Below are 18,727 nucleotides of genomic sequence, written 5' to 3' on the forward strand. Positions count from 1 at the left end.
CCACCGAAATGATATTCATTGATATTTTACAATTTTTCACTCCAAAATCCGACGCGTCCATCTTGCACTATCTCCAAACAAAGTTTGCAGACTAAACGAGGCCTGTGTGCATGTGTGTGTTCTTCATTCGATTCTTGCATTATTTTTGGGCTCGTTGCGGTGGAATGATCGGAAATTGAGCTTGTTGCGTTCGGACCGCTAATTTTACACCAACACATCAACAAAAGTACTCTTCACGGACCCGAGCGGCCAAAATCACTCAATTAGAGCAAGGGAAACGATGAAAAAACGAGAGGTCAATATAAAATCATCGGTTTTTGTCACTTGCGATTTGTATGCATGTCACTTTGTGGTTCCGTTATGTTTGAACAGAACGAAGAAAATAAAGAACCTTCAACGAGCTGTAGATGCTGAAAAATTTTGAAATAATTCATCAATATTGAAAGAAATATAAATAACGAGTGATATATTTCTTTATGGTAGGTAAGCTTTCAGAAGCTCTTTCTAAATATTTCATTCGTTATTTTTATTTCGTTCCATTACAAAATATTTCAAACACTTTAAGCATTCAAAGTTCGTTAAAAGCTCTTTAATTTCTTCCTTCTGTTCAAGCATAACGGAACCACAAAGTGACATGCACACAAATAGTGAACACACATCTTCACATACACAAGTGAAAACGTACACATTGGCATTGATAATGACGCCGGCTTGGTTTCATTGATGCTGGTATAATCCAAAATAGTGCTACACATATTGGCACGAAATCGGTTGATTCTATTATATGAAAAGAGAACATTGGTGAAATCAAAGCTGTTTAGAAATGTAATAATGATAATTATAAAAACCAACCATCACTACCGCGGCAAAATGACGATGACGCTGTCACAGAACGTTGTTTTATCTCGTTAAAGAATCCATCGCTAACAAGTGTAATTGAATATAACTGCACTTTATTCATGCACTAGAGATTCCTTTCTTCTTAGATGTTACATTAAAAGGGCAAAAACTACACTTTAATACTACAAAACAGCACAGACAAAACACACAACAGCGCTCAGCTCTAATCACTCCATGCGGATACATACGAATGTCTTATATCGGTCTTAATAGGGTCGGATATCGGTTTTTGACTAACTGGGTCGTTATCTAAATGTAAATAGAAACCATACGCTTCAAATAGGCTGACAGCTGTCTTTAGATAGAAAGAGAAAGAGCTTTGGTAAGAAATATGGCTGAAGAGGGTTTTCCTTATCAGAACCCGGAGTTGTTATCGGAAACGAAAAAGGGAAATAAAGAACGGTTGAAATCGATAAACACGTAGTACGGATCATGGACATAACCATCAATTTAGTGGTTCGGTCTTCTGTCGAAGTGCTATTCGCCGCCTGTTAGCTGTTAGCTGTGCGTCATGGCTGCGCTGCTAGAGTAAGTTACGTATTCATAAGCAAGGAGAACGCACGCACGCATTATTTTAATCATTTTGCGCAACACTCAACAGTCGCAAGGTGCATCTTAAGTCGATGCTGCTGTTCTGTGCTGCAGTACTGTTAGTTGGCCTTTTCTTCATTTACAATACGTGCTTGGTGGAAACGATCAACTCGTACAAAGTACTGGATGAACACAATCGCGCCCGGGCCCGGCAGGTCGAGCAGGACGTTGGGCAGGGTAAACGTCCTCGCTACATACTGCTCTACACGAGCTTCTTCGAAGATAATCTCTGGGGTTTGCCAGCTGAAACGCTCCGACCGGACTATTTTTCGATGGGGCACTGCCCAGTTACGGATTGTGTGCAGACCACCAACCATCAACTATTGCCGTCCGTTACTGATTACGATGCGGTCGTGTTTCACGTGGCCACGCGTTGGGATGGTCCCCTGCCGGCGGTTCGTAGCCCGCAGCAGGTGTATGTGGCCGCCGAGATGGAGTCACCGGCCCACACCAAACACACGCTCAGTCTGGACGGGTCCTACTTCAACTGGACGATGACGTACCGGCTGGATTCGGATGTACTGTTTAACTATATGAATATTGTTGATCTGGAAAGTGGTGAAGTGATAAGCCCGGCGTTGCGTCCTGCCTGGCGCAACGGGTTCTACGAGTATAGCAACACAACAATCGCAGAAACAGTGTCTGGCAAACACAAAATGGCAGCCCAGTTTGTGTCACACTGCGGGGCGCTTTCCGGGCGCGATCGGCTCGTGAAGAAAATACAGTCGGCCGGTTTGCAGGTTGATGTGTACGGAACGTGTGGTCCATTAAAGTGAGTACTTTCCCTTAATGCCTACTTGTCTTTCGTGTAGCTAAATTCGTTTTAATCATTTCCCAGATGTCCCCGAGGGAATTCGGAATGCAATCAAATGCTGGACACGATGTACTGGTTCTATCTGTCGTTCGAAAATTCACTGTGCGTCGACTACGTCACCGAGAAGCTGTACAACGCACTGGAGCACAACATTGTTCCGATCGTGTTCGGTGGCGCTGACTATAATCGCTTTATGCCACCAGGTTCGTACATCAACGTGCAGGACTACGCGACGGTGATCGAGCTGGTGGACTATCTGCGATACCTAGTAGATAATCCGACCGAGTATGTGAAGTACTTCTGGTGGAAGGAACATTACGCACTCGAGCGCACGAACTGGCATTGTGATCTCTGCGTGAAGCTGCACAGTGTGAATGCACGGGAAAGGGTACAGTATTATCGCAACATTAAGGCTTGGTGGTATGATGATGCTTGCACGGCTAAGTCTAAGATTGAATTCTAATCCCAAAGCTTAAGAAATTTGACACAGCTTAATTAACAGCTTAAGAAAGATAGATACACTAGAGCGGTTGTATTATTCGAGTGTGAATTATAGCTCTTGCCGTTGAAGATGTATTGATGTTGAGCTATTGATGCATACATTTCAATCAATATATTCCCAGACAACCTCACTACGACCACAGAGTCTGTTAAGGGTCGTAGAATTTTAATTTGTTCTGCACTATGACTTTGTGGTCTTAAAAGCATATTGGTTCGAAATCGTGCTATTTTATACCAAGAAGTTAATGGTAATGTTGTTGGGAAGTCAGGAGAAGGGGTGTAAATTTTGGAAAGTTTCAAGAATCCCTTTGTAAGCTTTCATCGTTGTTTGAAAAATTTCAAAGTTCGTTCATTTATTCCTTTGATCCATCAGAAATGTTCTTCTATGCTTCGTTTGGTTTCCTCCATTCTTATGTGGCTGCGTGGAGTGATTAGAGCGGTGCGCTGTTGTGTGTTTTGTCTGTGATGTTTTGTAGTATTAAAGTGCAGTTTTTGGACTTTTAATATAAAATCTAGGAAGAAAGGAACCTCTAGTGCATCCACAAAGTGAAGTTATGGTTAACTACACTTCCTAGCGATGGATTCTTTAACGAGATAAAGCAGTGTTCTGTGACAGCGTCTTCGTCATTTTGCCGCAGTAGTGATGGTTGGTTTTTATAAGTATCAATCAGTTCATTTTTAAGAAGGTTAGATTTAAACAATGTTCTCCTTTCATATAATAGAATCATCCCATTTCGTGACAATATGCGTAGCACTATTATGAATAGTAGCAGCGTTAATGGAATCAAGCCGGCGTCATCTTCAAGGCCAATGTGTATGTCTTCACTTGTGTATATACACACAAGTTCGAAGTCAATGCATACAGTAACATTCAACTAATGAATTCTTCAGCAAATACATAGCAACGGAGTAACAGCAAAAATTTACAATTAATGCATAGCTCAGTATCAATACCCAGTTAGCCAAAACCTGATATTCGACCCTACTTAGACCGATATAAGACGGTCGTATATTCGGACTTAAAGCATTACTTACAGCAGTAATTATAAGACTCTGTGGAAGATATAAAACGAGCCATAATTATAGGAAATGTACCATAAAATTGAAATATTTCGTTTGCGGTAGGCAAGCTTTCCCTACATATTTCATTCGTTATTTATATTTCTTTCAATGTTGATGAAATATTTTAAAATCTTTAAGCGTCGCTACAGCTCGTTAAAGGTTCTTTATTTTCTTCGTTTTGTTCAAACATAACGGAACCACAAAGTGACATGCATACAAACGGTGAACACACATGCTCACATACACAAGTGAAGACATACACATTGGCCTTGAAGATGACGCCGGCTTGATTCCATTAACGCTGGTACTATTCATAATAATGCTACGCATATTGTCACGAAATGGGATAATTCTATTATATGAAAAGAGAACATTGTTTAAATCTAACCTTCTTAAAAATGAACTGATTGATACTTATAAATACCAATCATCACTACTGCGGCAAAATGATGAAGACGCTGTCACAAGACACTGCTTTATCTTGTTAAAGAATCCATCGCGGAAATTTTAACAACCATTAAGAGAATTTTGGGGTTGTTTTGTATAGAAAAAATCGATTCAGATGAGTATTAATCCTTAAATTCCATACAACATACAATTCAATAATCCATAAATTCGTAAAGTTATGACAATTTACATTCTTAAGCATTTTACACTGTTTACATGTAGAAACCGAATGTGAATATATCATACCCGTTTTTCTGGACATATGATCTAGTGTCCGTTTCATTGAGGAACATAGTAAAAGACTACGCAGACTGAATATTTGATACGTTTGTTATAAAACTTTCTAGCTATCATTAAACAAAGTTCAGTATGGAATATTCGCGCGTGATGGTTTAAACATCCTCTCTGATGCTTTGTCTGTTTATGAAGCCTCCTTCAGTACCCGAGGTTAATTTCATATCAGGTCGCCTCCACACGGACCGCGACCACCGCCGACCTAAGATATATTTGGACCTAATAATCATTCAAAATGGATTAATGTCTGTTATATGAGTTAACCATAACTATCTAAAATTATTTTCCAAATATCGTTTGTAATAATAGGAATAGGTTGTAATATCTGATAACAAGACGTTCTTGTGATAACAATATGACGTGTTCAACGCAGGCGTGCCCAGTGTCATACATATACTAACATAATAAACTACGAAATTTCTATCACTGTGCTACTATAGTTGCCCTATACTTAACACAGATGATCAATTGTATCAATTTCTTCTTGTTGGTGTGAACAATAAACCTTCATGATAATAAACATAAATATTTCAATTGACGAACTACTACTACTACTAATACTACTACTACTACTACGAACTACTACTACTAATCCTTCACTTAGAAAGATATAAGTACAGGCAGTCTCCGTGATACGCGGTTCCTGTTATACGCGGATTCGGAGATATGGGGTTTTTGGAATTTTGACAGTTGAGTTAGTTTATAGCACAAAATCGAAGCAAAAAGGAGTAAAATTCGTTTAAAATAACCTCCTTTGTCATATGAAACATTCGTGTTTAGTTTATTTAAATGTATTCTATCGAAAAGTAGCCTGGTTTGCTGAATAAATTAAGTACAGAGAAGGATGTCAACTATTTAACTTTGAAGCATAAACGATTTTACTCCCGGATTTGATTTACGCGAAAATTCGAGATTCGCGGATTTTTGCCGGCTTAAAGCGGTCTGCTATAATAGCGTATCTCGGGGACTCGGGGAAACCCTATGGGGGGGAACTACAAAAATCTTTTACCAAATCTTTTACCAGGTTTTGTGCTATACACTAACTCTGCTGTCAAATTTCCAAAAACCGCGTATCTCCGAATCCGCGTATAAGCGGAACCACGTATCTCGGATACTGCCAGTATTTTTTTAATTGCAAATTTTAAATTTTCCCCCTAAAAACGTTATCCTCATCCCATCCCTTATCTATAAACGCAATCGTCGTTATCTCCGTCTTCTGGCGAACCACAATCCGACATAGCAACTGTGCTAGTTTACAAATGACATCGTTAAAACGATCACTGAATACTAAATATAAACGATATTATAAAGGGAATTCGAATTACGCGAATTTCTCTGGGACGCATTATTCGCGTAACTCGGGAAAGACTGTAACTTTCGGCAGGAAGATGTGAGCAATGCATTCAGTGTTAACCACCGTTTCTGATTTTGTGTTCTTTTTAGAGCAGTGCACAAATCACAAGAAGCAAACCCGCCGTAACATACACCATCCACTATGTCAACTGTGGAATAGATCTATGAACCTTGTGTGTTATCCACACGCAAAGGAGGTCAGCTACGAAGGACTACAGGTACATCGAGGACGAAGATGTCGTGCGTGCGTCCGTTTTGATGTAGGTGTGTGCCCGCGCATACGTTATTGATGCCTCACAGATTAGAAAAATGGCTGGTGAAAAAAATACACGTTATGCAATCTTCTGGCTCACGAGCACATTGGAAGGATAATAGTCTGGAAGGCGAGTCTATATTGCGCCGACGCACGTACCCCTTCCAACAGAAGCAGGACGTGAATGGACAAATCGATAAGGAGGGTGACAATGTTAGATATATTTCCAAACTCCTTGTGCATCTGTTTTTTTTGGCAATTTCTCGTCATCCACTAATTTTCGGATAACATTTTAAGCTTACTATCAAACTATTTCTGAACGATGGAAGTTAATGGGCGACGTTGTGCTAGTATCGTCGTTTTCCGGTAGCGTGACGGTGGAAAGTTATAGATTGTCGTTTCGACGTCATCGGTACATCGTAACGGGAAAGAACAAATGCACGAACACTGACATTAGCTAAATGCGCATGTGCCGGGAAAATTCGGAAAATTCGTTCCACCGCACGAACCAACTTCGCACAAACTTACTGGAAACGAGGCTGATGGTCAAACGTGCTAGAAATGATGCCAACAGTCAGTATTCACCCGAAAGGCTTCCCGATTGCGTGTCCGTGCAAGTCAGTAAGGTGATTCTCAGCCAGTGCTAACACAACATACACACATCTCACAGAAATAGCGAATAGGAACAAGGTGAACGCACAGGCGAATTTTCTTTGCTATCTTACATATGCACGGCTGTGGGGAAATAGTATTCCGAGTGTGCCAGTGTCAGTATAATTGTTAGACGCAAGGGACAAATACATCCGATAAGTAAACGCGCTGTCAAACTGTCTTCAATCCACCTTTTGTTCGCCGTAAGGAAAAAATCATCCTCCAACACGAACACATACACAAACACACGTAAATTCAGATGTGCGCGGGCGCGCACACATACAGACACTCTTACAATAACAGTATACGCGAGGGGGAATATCTCGTGGAAAAATGGGACGCTCAGTGCTGTCCACTTGGGTCCCTGCTGCTCGAACGTCAAGTGATGTTCTTTTACCTCACCATTCAGCATAGGGGCGTGTGTGTTGCAGTAAAAAGTAGCAGTGGAGGTTCCTGAGCAAGATCAAGAACCTCTCCCAAACTAGCTGGTCCGACTGACATAATCATAAACAACCAGGGGGATAAAGGAAAAAAAATCGATAGTACGGATACAGTCGGAGAGTGGTTCTGTGCAATTCCTGGTGACTAATGTTGTACCGCAAACCATTTTCCCTGAAATTTGATCCGCAGGTTATGAAGACGGCGTTGCGCGTGTTTGTGCTATAGGGTCAATCAGATGCACACCGGAGGACGAGTACGGGGGAGTGAAACATAACTTCAGTCAACACGCTTGCGACAAAGGCGTACTTATGCTTTACTATTTAAAAGGAGACGTAAGTAGGAATCTTGATGGGAATGGGAACATTTGTAACACATGAACAATTGGAACACTGGGGGAAAACATCAAGAACAATGAGGAGTTTTCACTTTAGTTTTCACATAAAACGTTGTTGCCCGAAACCAATTGCTTACCGCTTCCAATGATGCTTCGTGCGAGGTTGGTACAAAACCAGTCCAAACCAAGGTGTCTGAATGTTTGGAGCGTTTGCACGAATGGCGTTGGGAGTGAAGTCTTTTAAAAAGGTGATGGAAGGTGATTGGGCTGGTTACCACGACGAGATCAGCCACACGAGCAATAGATTCTGACGAATATTCGATTGCTGTTGGTGGAAACTGCAATGGTGGCAGCCTATCAAAATTTGCCGAGAACCAGATAACCATATCCTGGATGTTAGCCTGTCCCAGCGGTGGAATGATAAGTCCCCCGTCCAATGTTCGGATATTAGCAATCAAAGGGGTATAATTGAAGAAGTGAAATGATCCTCGCAGGTTGGAGATACTTCTGGACATGTGACTGAATGTGGACTGGTAATGTTGTAGTTTCTTTCTGTTTTTTTTATTGCTCTATCCACTGGCGTTAGAATTATTTTGTGGTGAGTTCTTTAATCCCAAGTACTTAAGTGTGATTTTAATGCATCGAAGCGGTTTACAGCAAGCAAACAGGAGTTGATCTTTAATTAAGGTAGTACTATTTCGATCCAAAGGTTCAGAATCTTGTTCTTTCTTTTTGTAGATAGACACACACACATATATCAACACTCTCAGACGCGTACCTTCAGCACCAGTTTGGCCCCATCGATAGACAAACAACATGTACGCACGCGTGTTCTTCCACATCTGCCACTCGGTTCCCGTTTGACGAAGGGGGGGTTTTTTCTTTTCTTTTCGCATTGTTGGAAGCTCAGATCTGCTTCTATCGTGCGCTTGAAGTCCTCTCGTTTACGAAAGTATCTGAAAATGTGGTAGTGTGTACTTTGCATGAATATAATTTCTCGCTCGTTATTGGTCCGGCGTAATCATGGTGCTGTTTTTTCTGTTTGGTACAAGAAAAAACAAACAAATCTAACAAACGGTTAGATTTCCTTTTTGCGAGCATAAAATGACCCAGTGCAACCGACAGCCGAAGTGTTCTCAGATGTTGTGTACGGATGGATAAGTTTGTTGTTTTTTTGTGAATGCAATTTCATTTGGTTACGTAGAGTTAAGGTTTGGAACCAGAATGTATCCGCAGAAATTAAAGGTATGTTGCATGCTGATACCGGCTCCACTATGTCCGGTAACAAATGAGAGTAATTACATCAGCATGGAGAGGAAAAGGATTCGTTGGTAGGATAAAATATGAATGACCTTGAACCGGGAGCAGAACTGAGGAACTGTACTAGCATTTCTGTAGATTATGTAATGTTTTCTACAGGTCGGCAGGGAATGTAGTCAAGGTATTGGTGTTGGTAATGGAAACATCCGGTACCGGAGTTATTAGGAGATGTCAAAAGCCTTTGGATAGTTCCGTTTGATACATTGTAGAATTTGTTGTACACATCACAATAATGACATATATCCAACCAACTGTCTTCTTTCTTACTTTTCAGACGCTTCGATGTCTCGGTAGTTTAGATAATGCTTAAGCTACCTAAAGGACTAAAGAAGAAAAAGAAAGGCAAAAAGTCCAAGAAAGATCAGGAACTGTTTACCGAGGAGGAGCTCGAGCAGTACCGTCGGGAGCATCAGAATCACTCGGCGCTCAACTCGGCGGCACCATCGGACAGCGAGGACCAGCCGGGCGGTAGCGAAAAGTCCGAAAACAACGAGGAATGGTCGAAGTTTGCAGCACTCACCAGTGGCATTGATTCGGTGCTAAAGAAAACCCAGGGCGATCTAGACCGTATCAAGAGCACCTCGTTCTTCCAGAAGGTTCCGACCAAGGTAGAGCAGGAGGCACGAGAGCGCGAAGAGCGCGAACGACGCGAACAGGAGGAACGCGAACGGGCAGCTGAAGCGGCGAAGGTCCAGGAGGAACAACGGGCAGCTGAAGAGCTTATAAACGCGGTTGTTGAGCTTTCCGAATCGGAACCGAACTCGGAAGCCGAAGAAGATATATTCGATACTGGATATATCGATGCGATAGCAAGTGGTGAGTTACCGATCGCATACGTCCCAGAGTCGCCTGTACTTGAATCGTTCGAAGGTGAAGACCCGTTCGACACATCGTACGCGGAAAAGCTTATCAAAGGTCCGGAAGTTTCGAAGCGAGGCAAGAAAATCGTTAATATCGGATCGGCCGTTGAGGTACTAACTGGACGGGTTGAGAGTGTTGGTACTGGATCGACCAAGGGTAATCGACAGAGACGTGGTATACAGAATCTACTGCTCGCAAGCTTTGACGAGAGTGAGCAGCAGGGACGAAACGGGGCCGAGTTAAGATTTGGTGGTGAAGGTAAGCCTGCGGAACAGCTGCAAATAGAACAACCGCAGGCGTTTAGTTTGTTGGATGATTCGGCAGATTTACCGGCGGATGTTCCAATCGATCTGAGTGTATCGCTGCATCTGACGCTTCAAAAGCAGTATCAAGAGCAACAGCAGGAAGAGGGTGGAATCCACCAAGAGGCAACCGCCGACACCGGTGTCGAAACAGAGCTCAATTTAGACGAGTTTGACGATCTCAAAAAACGTACACCTGTTATTTCTGGTGTCGAGTTTGAGCTACTGATTGGAGACTCTGGTAAGTGTTGATTTTTAAGAGTGAATCTTCAATTCTGCACAACTACATTCCCTTTTTCATTGTCAACTTTTGTTCGTGTGACAGGTTCCAAGGAAAAGGCTCCAGCTAACGCAGACCTACCGGTAGTTGATCTAGACGAGTTTGAGGACGCTCCCGTAAACGACCCGTTCGATACTGGGTTTGTTGAGCGGATTCTACCAGCCACGACCGTTGAGGACGACGAGTTTGATCCCCGTGCTGAAGAACCAGAAGTACCCGTGGACGACTTTGATTTTGATCCACGCGCTGCCGAACCGGAGGAGAAGCGCCTCAGTTCACCGGATCTATTTTCCGTCGATCAAACCAACTTGCTGCAGGCCGCGTACGAAGCTAGTACGCTCGCCAAGGATCTTCTGTCCGGCAGCAGTTCGGATCTAGCGGGTATAGCCCACGCACCGCTTGAGTGTACGGCGGGTGGAGTGCGAACAGCATCGACTTCGTTGACAGCGGATCCATTCGACACCTCCGACGTTGAATTTATTGTAGCACCTGGCAAGACCGAACTAAAGTTTCTCGAGGAGGAACTCCTCACGGATCGCGGCCCAGGTCTAAACCATTCGCTCAGTGATCCCAACTTCGATCCGCGTGCCGGAGGCGAGAAGGAGCATCATACCACCCAACAGGAAGAGCAGCGTACTGAGGAAGACTTCCAATCGCTCGCCCAGCGCAAATCATCACTTAGTCTGCACATCGGCAACGGTGGTCCAGTAGGGGGTGGTGCTAATCGTAGCAAATCAGTAGTATTTGCCGTACCAACTCCGGATCTGCTCAAGCTCGACGGTGAACAGGCAATCGCGAAGAAACCCCTAACGCCGTATTACAATCGTGAACCGTCTCTTCCGGACGTAGACGCTGATCCGTTCGACACGTCGTTTGTGCCATCGGTGGCACCAACACAGCTCGAGCTTAGCTTACTGGAGAAAGAACTAAACAGTGCATCGCTACACCATAGCCTGTCCGATCCGGAGTTTGATCCGCGGGCAGAATCTCCTACCGCACCCCCGCCCAGCACCCGTTCGGATCTGCTCGGTGTGAGTGAGCAGGAACATCTGCAGAAGGTGCTAACGCCCGCACGTGGTGGTGCATCAATTGAGGCGGATCCGTTCGACACATCCATTGCGGTAAACTTGCAGCCGGGCCGGGCCGAGCTGAAGTTACTGGAGGAAGAGCTCATACCGCCAGTTGCCAAGGACAGTAGTGTCGTGTCGGACATCTTGTCGGACGTTGCTCCGGAAGCTAGTTCAGTGTTTGTGAAGGTGCTAACACCGCAGGCCAGTAACAGTTCCATCGATCTGGGTGGTGGTATCGGTGGTGCTGAGCCGGAGGAGATCGATCCGTTCGATACGTCGTTCGTGCCAAGTTTAGGACCGGGACGGGCTGAAATTAAGCTGCTCGAAAGTGAGCTCATTGATCAGTAAGTGAGCGCACGCAATCCACACAAAATAATGGCGAACCCTTTCCTGATGGATGATGAAGCACTCGGGGACAGCGATCCAACACCGAACCCGTTTCTGTTCGGGGATGATGGTCCGGTGGCCGACGAGTCGGACAATCCGTTTTTCGCGCAGGGCGGTGGATGCAACCCGTTTGCGGACTTTGGTACAGGAGGTGATGAGGATATGCCGGTGGCCGTCACTGCCGCAATAGATCTATTCGGTGGCGGTGATCCAGTCGTCGTGACATCCGGTGCGCAACTGTTTCTCGCTAGCGATCATGTCATGACGTCAACGGCGGCAGCCACTGGTGTTACGGGTGGCCTGCCGGACCAAACGATGGGTGCGCCGAACGGTGGCGTCAACGCTAACTTTTTCCACACCACAATCAACGAAGAGGATGATCTGATCATTCCGAAGCCAACGCACCTGCATTTGGGTTCGAACACCACGGCTGCTCTAATGGATCCGGATGGTGGAGTCGGGCTATACGAGGATGATGGTGCAAGACCGCATAAACCGGTACCGCCCCGTCCGATACCACCCTCGCACGCCACCCAGCAGCTGATCAGTTCGATCGCGGACCAGCTGGACCAAACCAGCACTAACCTGTTGCAGAAGATACCGGTAACACGTACGCCCAGCCCGGTTTCTATGCGTGATCTCCATTCGCCCAGCCCTACGCCGGGAGATTACTGTGATCTGATGCCGGGTAGTGCGGGAGATCCGGCCTCCACCATCAATACCGCCGGTGACAATCCATTTGCGGATGAACCACCCGCGCACAGTGGTGGCACCATGGCGGTCGTGCAGAAACCACCCCGCCCAAGACCACCACCACCACGGCCGGCACCGCCAAAAAGTTCGCTGGCATCCTCACCGGTTAATCCGCAACAGGTTGCAACAGCGCAAGAGCCAGATTTGTTCGATTTGTTCGGTACGGGACCGACGCCGAAACCGGCGGCTCCACCTAAGCCACCTGCACCTAAAACGAAGGAAGACATTCTGTCGTTATTCTCGCAACCTGCACAACCGACTACGGCCGCCATGGCACCGAGACCCTCCCAACCGGATCTGCTCAGTGACGATCTGGACGATCTGCTCGGTGGGATGTCGGCAGCAACCGGTGCCGGACCGGAGGCAGCCTTCGTTCCAAACTTGGCGGAAAATCTGGCTACCGTTGTGCAGCCTTTGGTGCCAGTTACACCTGCCGCAGTTCCACCACCAAAGCCTCCACCACCGGCGATCGTGAAACAGCATCAGCATCCACCGCAGGAAGTACCAGTGCAGGAAGAGTCACTGCAAGAGGAGTTATCACTGCAAGAGGAATATTCGCAACCGGAAAGCTTCGTGGAGCCGTCACCTGAGATCGTGCTGGAAGTGGCACCGGCATCTGATCCGAGTGATGCGATGCGTTCGGAGGTATCGTCTGAGTACAGTCCGACCGGCTCGAATATCACTTCCGGTAACATTCCCAGCTCGGTGTCGGGCAGTATCGTCAACCTGCCGACCGCACCTCACGGCGGTATGGAGATGGAGATGAATATGGCACCGGAAGATCTGCATGATCCGGTGAGCGGTGGTGTACCAGTAATACCAGCCGACGCCGGTGTTGATTACAATCATGTGGAGCAGCACCACCACCAGCAGCCAGCACTATTCGACGAGCCGGATAGCACTGTGGCGCAGTATTACGGCGAGACGTTACAGGATCAATTGATAGGTGGCGACACTAATGACAGCACCACGGTGAACCCCTTCGCCATGGTAGACGACGACGAGCCAGTAACGATGGCACCGGTTGACAGTGGGCTAGGCTATGCGAACGAGCTGTTCGGAGCGACCAACTTAGCGAACAACAACAACACGATGGTGACGCACTCACCTGAACCGGATGCGTTCGATTCGTTCGCGGCCAAGTTCGAGGGTAAGCAGATTGGCGTTAGTGTCGGTGGTGTAGCAACGGGTGCGACGGGACGGGCAGAGAACATCTTCCTCGACGACAGTGATCTTGGTGGAGGTACTAATGTCGCCGATCTGGACGCTTTCGGTGGAGATGCCTGGGGCACTGGAGCACCTACTGGAGGTGGTGGTTTCGACGATTTGAAGGGCGATGGATTCGGTAACGATGATGGTTTCGATGATCCCTTTCTGAGCATGCAAGCACCACCAGCACCGGAGGTAAGTGTCGTTGGAGAACGATGTTGTATGCCTGTAGCGGATAACTTCCAAGTGTGTCGTCCAAACAGGGCACACCATTCGGTAGATCACATTCACGCGATTCGGATGAAGGTCGAGAGTTCAACGTGGTGATACGGCCGAAGGAAGGAGTGGAGACGCAATATTCTGCGCTAGCATTAGCGCCACCTCCCAAGAGCCCACAGACGGCTTCCATTTACTCCGGTGACTCTTCGCCGCGTGTGAATCCGTTCGAACATAGTGAAGAAGTTGAACCGATCCCTGTTAGCCTACCGGATAGTAAGTACACAAGTATATCTGTTGTAACCGCTATTCGTCGTACTGAACAGTTTCTTTTCTATTCACAACTGTAGAACCACAGCTGGAGCGTACCGATTCGCAGGAAACACCTCCGACGCCTCTGTTCGATGAGGATGTATCACAACCGTTGGAAGATTTCCCACGTGTCATCTACCATGGTGATGGTTGGGAGATGCAGCTACGCCAGCCGAACAAGAAGAAGATTACCGGCCAGCGGTTCTGGAAGAAGATATTCATACGGTTGGTGTATCAGGGCGATAGCCCGGTGCTGCAGTTGCTGAATGCGGCTACCGATAAGGAACCGTTCCAGGAGTTGCCTCTGCAAGCGTGCTACTCCGTGTCGGAGATCGGTGCCCAGCAGTACGATAACTTTGGCAAGATCTTCACGGTCAAGCTACAGTATGTGTTCTACAAGGAGCGACCGGGTGTGCGGCCGGGTCAGGTGACAAAGGCGGAGCGGTTGACGAACAAGCTTAGCCAGTTTGCGGCCTACGCGATCCAGGGCGATTACCAGGGCGTGAAGGAGCTGGGTAGCGATCTGAAGAAGCTTGGACTCCCGGTAGAACATGCGCCCCAGATCTCGCAGCTGTTCAAGCTCGGCTCGATGAACTACGAGGACATGAAGCAGTTCTCCGTGTGCATCGAGGAAGCACTGTTCAAGATGAACGTGCACCGTGATCGTGCACTGACGTACAAGACTGAAGAGGTGCAGGTGACGGCGGTGGACGAGTTGTACGTCGAGCAGGACGCAGAAGGGCATGTGCTGAAGCAAATCGCACGCGTCCGGTTATTCTTCCTCGCCTTCCTCACGGGTATGTGTTAGCGTTTGTTGGAATTGTTTTGTGTGTAAGTAATGCTCCACGGCTCATTTCAGGTATGCCCGACATTGAGCTTGGTGTGAACGATCTGTGGCGCCAGGGTAAGGAGGTGGTCGGTCGTCATGACATCATACCGGTGGTGACGGAGGAGTGGATCCGGTTGGAGGGTGTCGAGTTCCACACCTGTGTCCAGCAGGACGAATACGAACGGAGCCGCACGATTAAGTTCAAGCCACCGGACGCGTGCTACATCGAACTGATGCGCTTCCGCATTCGACCGCCAAAGAATCGTGAGCTACCACTACAGCTGAAGGCGACCTGGTGCGTGACTGGCAACAAGGTGGAGCTGCGGGCGGATGTACTCGTTCCCGGATTTGCTTCCCGAAAACTTGGCCAGATACCGTGCGAAGACGTTTCGATACGTTTTCCTATTCCTGAATGTTGGATCTATCTGTTTCGCGTAGAGAAACATTTCAGGTAGGTTGGGAACGCTTCTCGCACAAATCTCGAATTTCTGATGCTAACGATTAATGTCGGGGGTTCTTCACAGATATGGTTCGGTAAAATCGGCCCATCGACGTACGGGTAAGATTAAGGGCATCGAGCGTATCCTGGGCACCGTTGATACGCTGCAGGAGTCATTGATTGAGGTAACGTCCGGACAGGCGAAATACGAACATCATCATCGCGCGATCGTGTGGCGATGTCCGCGACTGCCGAAGGAAGGTCAGGGTGCCTACACGACGCATCAGCTCGTCTGCCGGATGGCACTCACCAGCTTCGATCAGATCCCGGAGCAGCTCGCACCGTACGCTTACGTCGAGTTTACGATGCCCGCAACGCAGGCTTCCCACACGACGGTTCGCTCGGTAAGTGTGCAGGATTCGGAGAGCGATGAGCCACCGGAAAAGTATGTGCGCTATCTCGCCCGCCATGAATACCGGTGAGTATGAACGAACAGGTGTCATGCAAATGTCCACGGCAAGGTCCCTTAAATAGCAGCCCACTAATATACGTTTTTTTGTTTTTATTCGCAATGGTGCAGTGTTGGCATCGAACATACTACAGGAGAGTCGATGAATCCCTATCTAGCGGCGACCACCGTTACGAAGCAACCTATCCAGGAGGAACAACCGATGGCGACCACACCGATTGCACCGAGCGATTCGGATTCCGATTCAAACTAAAAAAATCCAAAAATTATAAGCTAAAGAAGTACTGACCAGTTCAGAACATCAAAAGAATGGAATGGTAGATACATAATATTACTAAATACTCACACTGCACACATAAACACACAGAAATTTCACAAGGATTGTAACTACTCCTAAGTATTTATACACAGCCACATGTGCGCATAAGAATGCATGCATTACATACAATATAGAAACTTATACCTGTTATTGAATTATATTAGGTGGACAATAAACGACACAGATACGAACCTGGTATGTCAAAGAAGAAGAAATAGAGAGGACAAGAGAGAGAAAGAGAGAAAGAGATAGAAAGAGAGAGATAAAAAGAAAGAGAGATAATGAGAGAGAGAGAGAGAGAGAGAGAGAGAGAGAGAGAGAAAGAAAGTTAGAGAGAAGCACATAAAGAGAGAGGTATGACTATTTCTTGGTAGTGTCATAGCCAACCTAGTATGCCGGCTTAGCAAATCGAAAGAACAAACTACTAGCAATATCAGATTCAGTTGTTTTGTCACGCATTCTTTGTGACTCTGTGCGTACATGTCGAGCGTATACTGAAGGTGATTCATAAAATTTCTCTAACTCAAACTGTGCGTATAATTATCCAAAACACAGAAAAGTTGCATTACTCGATCGAATGCTTACTTCGTTTAATTTGGTTAGGTGAGGGTGCGTGAGATGCCCGCTAGTGAGTGTATGTGTGACTGAGATGAGCAAGAAACATTTATGGCAGTTAGCAGCGTTTAGCCTACCCACCATCGAACCACACACAACAGTTGTTTTTGGATGTGAATATGTGTGTGTGCGGCATGCATTTGGAAATGTGTTGCAGCGTAAGACATTATTTAAGCAGCTACTTAGGGACTGTAAGTCCAACCAAGGGATCCAACTGCACGCACGCTCACATACACATTCATACACAGGTAGAGTGTGTGCACGACTGAAGGAATTCAAGAGCTGGCTCGAACGTGTAGTTCGTTGGACGTACTAGAGTATTTACCACAATGCTTCTCAAGCTCAGCTCTTCTCTTCTCCGCTTAAAGTTAGGAAGCTCTCCCCACTATATCCTCCCACGGTTAAGTATACCGCTGTTATTATCTATTTTGTTAGGTAATGCACACCTGCCTGGATAAGCATCACACTGTACATACATGTATGAGCGTCTGTCCATTTTTGGTTTGCGACCACGTACGCTTCTGTAGCAGCAGTCTCATTCTAGTACACGCATGCGAGTATTTTTAAACGCGCATGATGATGAGTATACATATAATTTCAAGCTGCGAGTATTAGTATTATATGCTTCCTGTAGTCATGCTGCTACAACTTCCGACCAAAACGGCACAAATCACAAATGGGAATGAATTGTTTGTCAGGTGTGTTTTAGGTTTTGAAACGCTTATTGTTGACTCCACAAGCAGAGTGATAGCTACTACTGGATTTATGTTTTTCAACTAGTAACCACTGTTCTGTACCTTGATCTCTTTCCCTTTACGATGGCAAACAAAACTGTTAATGTAGTTTAACTTTAGCAGGTAGCAGGTTAGGTTTGGATTCACGGACCAATTGCGAGCACTACGATAAGACCTTCCGATCTCATGTATGCCAGTCGGCACTTAGTTGTTACTTGTTACTAATTCTTTCAAACTGGTTTCAATCAGTTAGCCAGTTAGTGCTTTCTTGGTTCGTATGGTAACATATCATTATACATTTCAATCGCAGCCATCACCGATAATGGCAACTCCTCGTACGTTTCTTATTTAATAATGTGAGCATAATCTACCTAACGAGATGAGTGATTTGATAAAAAACGGTTATTTGACAAGTGTCAGTTTAAAGTAATTTTAGTTTCTTCCCCTCCCCACCACAACGTGCTCAGTCGTCGTTCTTGCTATGTTTTACGAATTGAATACGTAAGAATACGCAAAGAGCGTTTTACCGTATACTTTAACTCAAAACATTATATACTACGATTGAGTCGTTGTTTGTTAAATAAATGGTTATGTTATAATTTGGAACGGTGTGAAGCATCATCTCCCAATCGTCTCCTCCCAGATAAAAGGGCACGTTATTGTCAGAACTTGCATCATTGTTGCATCTTTTGTGAGGAAAATGTGCTTGCAGGATGTAATGAATGAAACCAATGATTATATGGATCATTGAAAAAAAAAACAAATAACACTTACCCTGATTGAACAACATAAAACCGTAGTGAATATAAACTAAATGCAGCTAAAACATAGAAAAGTAAATGAAACAGCATATGTGTTATATGGTTGATTAATATAAAAATGCTATTGCTAGCCGGTAAAAGAAGATGTATCGAATATAGGCAAGGCAGGTGAAACATAAAGCGAACGAAATCGAACATCCTATGAAATAT

The 18,727-nt window shown here is 45.6% G+C and overlaps 3 protein-coding genes across 3 annotated transcripts; all 3 read left to right on the forward strand.

The window, feature by feature from the left end:
* The first annotated feature begins 1,411 nt into the window (after positions 1–1,411).
* On the forward strand, positions 1,412–2,768 carry LOC128708816 (alpha-(1,3)-fucosyltransferase C). The gene is made up of 3 exons (XM_053803800.1): positions 1,412–1,428; positions 1,502–2,263; positions 2,330–2,768. The coding sequence occupies exons 1-3, from the start codon at positions 1,412–1,414 to the stop codon at positions 2,766–2,768; spliced, it is 1,218 nt and encodes a 405-aa protein (XP_053659775.1).
* Positions 2,769–9,263: 6,495 nt separating this feature from the next.
* LOC128709578 (protein stoned-A) lies at positions 9,264–11,822 on the forward strand. Its single transcript, XM_053804587.1, has 2 exons — positions 9,264–10,365; positions 10,450–11,822. Exons 1-2 carry the CDS (start codon positions 9,264–9,266, stop codon positions 11,820–11,822), a joined length of 2,475 nt encoding a protein of 824 aa, XP_053660562.1.
* A 27-nt stretch (positions 11,823–11,849) lies between these two features.
* LOC128719230 (protein stoned-B) lies at positions 11,850–16,341 on the forward strand. Its single transcript, XM_053812856.1, has 6 exons — positions 11,850–14,018; positions 14,087–14,315; positions 14,390–15,148; positions 15,211–15,631; positions 15,705–16,097; positions 16,200–16,341. Exons 1-6 carry the CDS (start codon positions 11,850–11,852, stop codon positions 16,339–16,341), a joined length of 4,113 nt encoding a protein of 1,370 aa, XP_053668831.1.
* The last annotated feature ends 2,386 nt before the right edge of the window (positions 16,342–18,727 follow it).

Source organism: Anopheles marshallii, chromosome X (genome assembly GCF_943734725.1).
Source record: "Anopheles marshallii chromosome X, idAnoMarsDA_429_01, whole genome shotgun sequence".
NCBI classification, from domain to species: domain Eukaryota; kingdom Metazoa; phylum Arthropoda; class Insecta; order Diptera; family Culicidae; genus Anopheles; species Anopheles marshallii.

Bases quoted from the DNA above. Each gene is read 5' to 3' on its own strand.
- LOC128719230 (XM_053812856.1), top strand. From the start codon at position 11,850: ATGGCGAACCCTTTCCTGATGGATGATGAAGCACTCGGGGACAGCGAT. The intron at 14,019-14,086 runs GTAAGTGTCGTT...TCGTCCAAACAG, and splicing joins AAGCACCACCAGCACCGGAG to GGCACACCATTCGGTAGATC. The intron at 14,316-14,389 runs GTAAGTACACAA...TCACAACTGTAG, and splicing joins CCCTGTTAGCCTACCGGATA to AACCACAGCTGGAGCGTACC.
- LOC128708816 (XM_053803800.1), top strand. The intron at 2,264-2,329 runs GTGAGTACTTTC...ATCATTTCCCAG, and splicing joins GGAACGTGTGGTCCATTAAA to ATGTCCCCGAGGGAATTCGG.
- LOC128709578 (XM_053804587.1), top strand. From the start codon at position 9,264: ATGCTTAAGCTACCTAAAGGACTAAAGAAGAAAAAGAAAGGCAAAAAG. The intron at 10,366-10,449 runs GTAAGTGTTGAT...TTCGTGTGACAG, and splicing joins GCTACTGATTGGAGACTCTG to GTTCCAAGGAAAAGGCTCCA.